This window comes from Otolemur garnettii, unplaced genomic scaffold (genome assembly GCF_000181295.1).
Source record: "Otolemur garnettii isolate 467f Iridium unplaced genomic scaffold, OtoGar3 scaffold00038, whole genome shotgun sequence".
Lineage (NCBI taxonomy): Eukaryota > Metazoa > Chordata > Mammalia > Primates > Galagidae > Otolemur > Otolemur garnettii.
Genome location: NW_003852433.1, coordinates 8143951 through 8152573, shown reverse-complemented (window position 1 = coordinate 8152573; position 8623 = coordinate 8143951). Strand labels below are relative to the sequence as shown.

Sequence of the window (8623 nt, the reverse complement as noted above, 5' to 3'; positions counted from 1 at the left end):
ACTTCAGGCATTGTAAGAGTAGACAAATTTTTATGTTACTTGCGCAGAGACTCCTAAGAATTTTATAAAGAGATTACCTTTAGCCCCTGCCTACACAGGCATTCTATCCCCATTTTGGGGTGGGGAGATAGCGAAGAGTTGCTCCTACAACTTGCTAATCATAGTGGACCAGCTAGTATATTAGCACCATCAGCACAGATGTTTAGAGGAAGGCTGTTTGAATTATAAGGAAAAAATTGGCCCAGTTGCTTGTCAGATTCCGTTTTCAGCATTTTTTTTTTTTATAGGAACTGTGGAGTACTTAAGTGTCCCTGTAAATTTAATTTAGATTAGATTAAACCTCTTAGTATAAGATGCTAATTGAAACTTTGTCTTTTTGGAAGTCTTGTTTTCGTGGTGCAGTGAAAAGTTTGTGATGAGAAATGGGTTCCATTGGGGTATTTAGGGCTATGTTTTAACAACTTTACTGTTATTTAGGTGCATAGCAAATACAGCAGGATAGTTTAGTTCTGTTTACCCAGAAGAAAATAATATACTACAACTGTTGATGTCACCTGCTGTCAATGAACAAGAATGTTGGCTGGGCTTTGTGGGTCACACCTGTAATCCTAGCACTTTGGGAGGCAGATGTGGGAGGATTGCTTTGAGGACAGGAGTTTGAGGCTAGCTTGAACAAGATCAAGACCCTGTCTACTAAAAACACAGAAATTAGCCTGGCATGCTGGCGTTCACCTACAATTCCCGTTACACAGAATGAGGCAGGATGTTTGTTGGAGCCCAGGAGTTTGAGGTTGCACTGAGCTGTGGTGATGCCATGCACTCTGTTTCAGAAATAATTTTAAATGAATTTTATAGAAAGTATGAAAGTGTAGTTACCATTATAACAAAGCAGCACCCTGCCTTTGAGACTGACCTTTCTGCCTTTTTACCTCCACAACAACTCAGACTGCAAGTATGTTTGCATTAATGTACTATGTAGGCGACTTGGCGCTAGGGAACATTCTTTTGTTCTAAGAATTTGCAGATACTAATGTTCTTCCTTTCTGTCCCTTCAGGATGTGGCTTATTGAGAAGGCAAATGGCAGACTTCTACCTTTGATCACTAAAATTCAGGTTTTTTCTTTCTTTCCCAGGAGTTTGACAAGAAGTATAATCCCACCTGGCATTGCATTGTGGGGAGGAACTTCGGTAGTTATGTGACACATGAAACCAAACACTTCATCTACTTCTACCTGGGCCAAGTTGCCATTCTTCTGTTCAAATCTGGTTAAAAGCATGGACTGTGCCACACACCCAGTGATCCATCCAAAAAACAAGGACTGCAGCCTAATTCCAAATACCAGAGACTGAAATTTTCAGCCTTGTGAAGGGAACACCTCGATCTTTGAAACTTTATTGTGTTTTGTACAGGGTAGTCTCTGTACTAGTTTGTTGTGGTTATAAAATAATTAGCAAAACAGCTTACATTTGTATTTATTTTCTATTCCATAATTTTGCCCCATGTTTTCTTTCAAAATCCATTCCTTTAAAAAATAAATCTGTTGCAGATGTGTATGTGTGTGAATTAGTTTGTTTAAATCACAGAGGGTGGGAGATGGTCACTTGATTAGGTGAGCAGATTAGTAGGGGTTAGTCCTTAAGTAAACTACTATAGGATAGAGTAGACAAACTATTTTAGTGTTTTTGAATCTTAATTCTTATCTACCCGGCAGCTGTTGTGCTAGTTGAAAAATGCCTGACAGAAATTTAAGGATTAAATCTTAGTCCTATCTGAAAAAAATCAGCACTTGAGGATAATATTTGTTAAAACAAATTGTTGCAGAATGTTCTGGGCCTTTGGCCTTAGGTGGTGTTGGTGCATCTGTAGTAGTACTCTTATTAAGATTTCTGTGGCTATAAAATAGAAATAAACTCTTAACAAAGAATAAAGAAGTGCATTGTTGGACTCCAGGCCATTCTTTTCCCCGGCCTAGAATCAATGTCTTAGAAGAAAAGTTTTTGAGCAACACTTACGCATTTTGAATAATTTGTTGGGTGGCGAGGTGGCTCCCAAGGCTTGTGGATTGTTTAGAGGAGTTTTGAGACCAGCTCAAAAAAAGTCTGGGAATTTAATTTTTTTTCTTTTTTGCAGCTTTTTGGCCAGGGCTGGTTTTGAACCTGCAACCTCCAGTATATGGGGCTGCTGCCCCAACTCCTTGAGCCACAGGCGCTGCCCAGATAATTTAAAATTTTTTAACCTGTGTTTTAACTACCTGTGATCAGAAAGTTTTAACTATCTATAATTAACAAATGCAAATTGAAGCTTTTTCTTTTTTTTGAGACAGTCTGACTTTGTCACCTTTAGTTGAGTGCCCCAGCATCATACAGCTCACAGCAACCTCAAACTCTGTACAGCTCCCCTCCTCAACAATACCTGGCTATTTTTAGAGACAGGTCTTGCCCTGGCTCTGGCTGGTCTCTAACTCTTGAGCCAATCTCAAGCAATCCACTGGCCTCCGTGGCCTCCCAGAGTACTAGGATTACAGGAAAGCATCACCAAGCCCAACCTGAAGCTTTTTCCTTAAAAGGCTAAGGATAGGGTAGCGCCTGTGGCTCAAAGGAGTAGGACGCTGGCCCCATATGCCAGAGGTGGTGGCCCAGCCCTGGCCAAAAAACTGCAAAAAAAAAAAAAGGCTAAGGATAAACTTTATCAAAGGTTTCCTGCTACCAATTTGGAGAATATTGCCCGTCTTGGGAAGAAAAGCAAATATGGCAGATTTAGCTTTTATAGGTAGAAGGAAATGTGCCAGATGCTGAAACAACCCATACTGATCTTCAAAAATTACTAATAGATGAAGGGTCTGATTTCTAGTTTTTCTTTTCTCTCTCTTTTTTTTTTGAGACAGAGTCTCACTTTATGGCCCTCGGTAGAGTACTGTAGTGTCATAGCTCACAGCAACCTCCAGTTCTTGGGCTTAGGCAATTCTCTTGCCTCAGCCTCCCGAGTAGCTGGGACGACAGGTGCCCGCCACAATGCCCTTGGCTGGGGCTGGGTTTGAACCCGCCACCCTTGGTATATGGGGCCAGTGCCCTACCCACTGAGCCACAGGCACTGCCCAATTTCTAGTGTTTCTATGTAATTCTCCTTTGGATCTGTAAGATGCCTTTGGGGTTCCTTTTTTTTTGCAGTTTTTGGCCAGGGCTGGGTTTGAACCTGCCACCTCCGGCATATGGGACCAGCGTCCTCCTTTGAGCCACAGGTGCCGCCCAGCCTTTGGCATTTCTAAGCAGTCAGGCTACAGCTAGAAAACTAGAGAGTAATTTTATTTTTGACAGTCTCACTATGTTGCACAGGCTGGAGTGCCACGGTGTCAGCCTATCTCACAACAACCACAGACTCCTGGGTTCAAGCAATCCTGCCTCAGCCTCCTAAGTGGCTGCAACCATAGGTATATACCATCACGTGTGGCTAATTTTTGTATTTTCTGGTAGAGACAGGGTCTTCACCAGAACTTGTGGTTTTAGGGGACCTAGAGATGCTAGGGGTCTTAGTAGGTTTTAGGGTCCCACATTAGGACTGGGAGAGATTCAAAGAGGAGGTATAGGCTTGGCGCCTGTGGCTCAAGCGGCTAAGGCACCAGCCACATACACCTGAGCTGCTGGGTTTGAATCCAGGTGGAGCCGGCCAAACAACAACGATGGCTGCAACCAAAAAAAAAAAAAAAAATTAGCCCGGTGTTCCAGTGGGCGCCTGTAGTCCCAGCTACTTGGAAGGCAGAGGCAAGAGAATCTCCTGAGCCCAGGAGTTGGAGGTTGCTGTGAGCTGTGATGCCACAGCACTCTATCCAGGGTGATAGCTTGAAGCTCTGTCTCAAAAAAAATAAAAACAAGCAAAAAGGAGGTATAAAAACTTGTCTTATTATTGTGGTAGTTTTCCCTCTGCTATCTGCAGGAAAGAAGGATGAGGTACTATGGAAAAAACAGGAGACTGTGAGTGGGGCAATTTAGGTTTGTATTTATGTAAACAGACTGAAATGTTGCCAAAATCCATCTTTTTTTCTATCTTTTTTCCCTCTTTAGTGACCTGGTTATATTTCTATTTGAAGCCCAACAGGAATTTGACTTCCAAAGCTATCTTGTCCAATTAGTCCTACTCCAAATAGATGATAAATCTCTAGTAACAGGCCCTAGAACTCACTGAAGACCATACAGCTAGACATTGGGGGTTCGGCTTGAATTTGATCTGGTCCATATCTACTGTTGGGAAGTTGGCAGCTTTTAACTTTTATTTTTTGATTCAGATGTGAGAAAATCATGTTGCTATGGAGATAAGACTGGGTTGATGGTTTATGAAGTTCCTTTCAGTGACTGCTCCTTCCTGTTAATTTCAAAGGCCAATAGGCTCCAGCTGGCTGGAAAAATGTAAGCTAAGCATTTATCAAATGCTCTTAGCTACTGTTCTTTCAGAGAGTTGTAAATAGCTGGCAATATCTGGAAGCTTTTCAGTGACAAGATATTGCTAAGTAAAGGTACTAAGAAATATCTTATAAAGACCTAATTAAATGGCTCGGCGCCTATAGCTCAACCGGCTAAGGCGCCAGCCACCTACACCTAAGGTGGTGGGTTTGAATCCCCAGCCCGGACCCACCAAACAACCATAATGGCTGCAACCAAAAGTGGCAGGTGCCTGTGGTCCCAGCTACTTGGGAGGCAGAGGCAAGAGACTCGCTTGAGCCCAGGAGTTGGAGGTTGCTGTAAGCTGTAATGCCATGGCACTCTACCCAGGGGGACAGCTTGAGGCTCTGTCTCAAAAAAAAAAAAAAAAGACCCAATTAAATTATCTTTACGAAATTATCTTTTTTTAAATTACAGTAAGAATTTACTAAATTGGGCAGTGCCTGTGGCTCAGTGAGTAGGGCACCAGCATCATATACCAAGGGTGGCAGGTTTGAACCCGACCCCAGCCAAACTGCAACAAAAAATAGCTGGGTGTTGTGGCGGGCGCCTGTAGTCCCAACTACCTGGGAGGCTGAGGCAAGAGAATCGCCTAAGCCTAAAAGCTGGAGGTTGCTGTGAGCTGTGATGCCACGACACTCTACCAAGGGCAACAAAGTGAAAATTTGTCTCTGAAAAAAAAAAAAAAGAATAATTTACTAAATTATCTGCTAAATAAATTATCTTTACGATGCTGTTTAAAAACTTTAAGCTTCATCTATACACCCAAGAGAAATTAGTTGGAGTTAAGCAACAACAACAAAAAAACAACTCTGTGAAAAGGCTTGATGCAGCAACTTATGAAAGCAGCAAAAAAGTGACAAGAATTTGTTTCTACTTTGAGATCGGTCAATTCAAAACATGAGTCCAAGGCACATATCCTTAAGAGGAGATGCTTTACTGCTGTCTCATTTGCCAGATTATCTTTTAGTTCCAGACTTTTAAGAGGATGTAACTAGTTCATGCTCCAGGATAGGAAAGGAGTTAAAGTTTGAAGCCAGAATGAATGGCCACAATGCCTGATGTTAGACTTTCATAAGCCACCTTGTGGAAACCTCCATCTTCTATCATGTCCTTGAATTCTTCCTAAAACAGAATGAAAGATACAGCAAGGATTACCTGGATTTCAACTTTAGGACCTTTGTTTTATGCTATAGAAGTTTTGTACCTGAGACGGGAACCTTCGGATACTCTCTACGAGGTATTGATAGGACTTCCAGTCTCCTGCAATGACTTCTCCAAGGACAGGAATGACCTGGAAGCTATATAAATCATAAAGCCTATGCAAACAAAAAGGTGAAAGATTAAGACTGAACACCCTCCTCATTTATCCCCTGGGTAGGAAGCAAGAAGGTATAAGCCTAGGGTCATAATCTCTTATTACTATAGAGGTCAAGCAAGTACCTGAAAGAAGTGAAGTGGGCCAGGTGTAGGGACAGATACAGTAAAGGCAGTATCATAAGAATGAAGAAAAGTGAGCTACTACTCAGCTCTGACTACTGCATGTAGGAACATGGGCCTATCCAAGGTTGCCATGTATCTTGCTTCTCAAGTGAAGATGGAAATAAAGATCTTTATGGAACACTATGTCTATATTTAAAAATCAGAAAATGCCTGATTTATGAATCATAAAATTCTACAAGTCAAACAAAATATGTAGGTAGACCAACTTGGGCCTCATTTGAGATTCTTCTGGCCTAGGTATTGCCTTTCAAAACTGGTTGATCTCTAAGTAACAAAGTTTATAGCTTACTGGCTATTTTCTATCTATTTGAAATGGAAAACCTTTGTCTAGGCAATGAAGATAAAGCCTTGTTAACAATGCCAACCAAAGGCTCAGCACCCATAGCACAGTGGTTATGGCACCAGCCACATAGACCTAGGGTGGCAAGTTCAAACCCAGCCCAGGCCAGCTAAACAATTGCAACCAAAAAGTAGCTGGGTGTTGTGGCAGGTGCCTGTAATCCCAGCTACTTGGGAGGCTGAGGCAACAGAATCGCTTAAGCCCAAGAGTTGGAAGCTCCTGTGAGCTGTGACACTATGGTACTCTCCTAAGGTCTACTAAGGGTGACATAATGAGACTCTGTCTCCCAAAAAAAACCCACAACTATTTAAAAAATAAACAATGCCAGGCAATGCCTGTGGTGGGGCCTGTGGCTCAAAAAAGTAGGGTACCAGCCCCATATGCTGGAGAAGGCAGGTTCAAACCCAGCCCCGGCCAAAAACTGCAAAATAAATAAATAAATAAATAAATAAACAATGCCAACCAGAGCTATGTGTGATGGCTCATGTCTGTAATCCTAGCACTTTGGGAGGCCAAGATAGGAGGATCACTTGAGCTCAGGAGTACAAGACCACTTTGAGCAAGAGGGAACCCCATCTCTACTAAAATAGAAAAATTAGTGAGGCCTTGCAGTCCCTGTAGTCCCAGCTACTCAGGAGGCTAAGGCAGGAGGATCTCTTGAACCCAGGAATTTGAGGTTGGTAAGAGCTAGGCTGATGCCACCACACTCTATCCTGGGCAACAGAATGAGACTCTGTCTTAAAAAACAAATGAACAAACAAACCAATGCCAACCTGGATATTAAGGGATTGTTCACTTGGCTAAACTCCAGGCAGAGAAACCGTCCTCCTGGTTTCAGGACCCGATGGGCTTCCTGGAGTGCCTGTACAAGACAAAGAACAATAGGCACACTCCTCAGTAGACCTCACTCAATTCCATGAGGTATTATTCTTATCTTTCTTTCTTTTTTTTTTTTTTTCAGTTTTTGACTGGGGCTGGGTTTGAACCTGCCACCTCCGGCATATGGGGCCAGTGCCCTACTCCCTTGAGCCACAGGCACTGCCCGAGGTATTAGTCTTCATTGGGAAGCTGTCATAGCAGAAATAACTTTTTGTACCCTAAGTGCTATAGGCATTCTGCCTGTGACTATAGAAGGTTAGGTGGAGTAAACTGAAGTCTGCAATAAGGATTCCATTTAAAAAGAATAAATAAGAAAGAAAATAAACTGAAGGACATGTTTGGAATTATTTACCAAAATCACATGTATATTCTCTGATAAACTTTTTTTTTTTTTTAAAAACAGAATCTTACTTGGTCACCCTTGGTTGAGTGCTGTGGCATCTTTGGCTCAAAGCAACCTGAAACTCTTAGGCTCAGGTGATCCTCTTGCCTCAGCCTCCCAAGTAGCTGGGACTATAGGTGCCAGCCACAAGACCTGGCTTTTTTTTTAAGAGATGGGGTTTCTAGGGTGGTGCCTGTGGCTCAGTGGATAGGGCGCCAGCCCCATATACTGAGGGTGGTGGGTTCGAACCCAGCCCTGGGCAAATTGCAACAAAAAATAGCCTGGCATTGTGGTGGTCGCCTATAGTACACCTCAGCTTCACGAATAGTTGGGACTACAGGCACCTATCACAATGTCTAGACAGGGTCTTGCTCTTGCTCAGGCTGGTCTTGAGCTCCTGAGCTCAGGTCATCCACCCACCTAGGCCTCCTACAGTGCTAGGATTAGGTGCTTGAGCTACCCTGCCTGGCCGTTGTTGTTTCTGTTTTTTTTAAACCAGAGTAGAAACAGACAGAAAGTACCTTTTTTTTTTTCCCCTTGAAATTACCTCTTTCTGCAAGGAGAAGCTAAGACATAATGTTTGATGGCCAAATCTACAGCTTAACATTACCTCTTTAGAAAGTGGCTTAGGGTGGCACTGTTGCTCAGTGGGTAGGGCACTGGCCCCATATACCAAGGATGGCAGGTTTGAACCTGGCCCCGTCTAGCTAAAAACAGCAGTGGCATCTGCAACAAAAAATAGCCGGGCATTGTGGTAGGTGCATGTAGTCCCAGCTACTTGGGAGGCTGAGGCAAGAGAATCACCAAAGTCCAAGAGTTGGAGGTTGCTGTGAGCTGTGACACCACAGCCCTCAGTAAGACTCTGTCTCTTAAAAAAAAATAATAATAAAGATGGGGTCTCACTGTTGCTCAGGCTGGTCTTGAACTCGTGAGCTCAGGCAATCCACCCACCTCAGCTTCCCAGAGTGTTGGGATTACAGGCATGAGCTACCACACCCGGCAGAGTGACCCATACCTGTAAATCCACTTTCTAACAAGGTAATGTTAAGCTGTAGATTTGGCCATCAAATATTATGTCTTAGCTT

General features: G+C 42.9%; 2 protein-coding genes across 4 annotated transcripts in view; one reads left to right on the top strand and one right to left on the bottom strand.

Moving 5' to 3' along the window:
• Nucleotides 1-1554, top strand: part of DYNLL1 (dynein light chain LC8-type 1) — a 2792-nt gene extending 1238 nt beyond the window's left edge. For both annotated transcript variants that reach the window (XM_012805244.1, XM_023513325.1), the window contains exon 3: nucleotides 1134-1554. In XM_012805244.1, coding sequence (XP_012660698.1) covers nucleotides 1134-1271 — 138 coding nt within the window. In that variant the 3' untranslated portion in view covers nucleotides 1272-1554. The remainder of the gene's footprint in view (nucleotides 1-1133) is intronic.
• Nucleotides 1555-5352: 3798 nt separating this feature from the next.
• Nucleotides 5353-8623, bottom strand: part of COQ5 (coenzyme Q5, methyltransferase) — a 37646-nt gene continuing 34375 nt past the window's right edge. Inside the window, exons 5-7 of one of the 2 annotated variants that reach the window (XM_003789911.2) lie at nucleotides 7051-7139; nucleotides 5642-5753; nucleotides 5353-5559 (exon numbers count right to left, since the gene is read on the bottom strand). In XM_003789911.2, the coding sequence (XP_003789959.1) occupies nucleotides 5458-5559; nucleotides 5642-5753; nucleotides 7051-7139 (303 nt within the window). In that variant the 3' untranslated portion in view covers nucleotides 5353-5457. The remainder of the gene's footprint in view (nucleotides 5560-5641; nucleotides 5754-7050; nucleotides 7140-8623) is intronic. The other variant, XM_012805243.2, reaches the window with a different exon arrangement.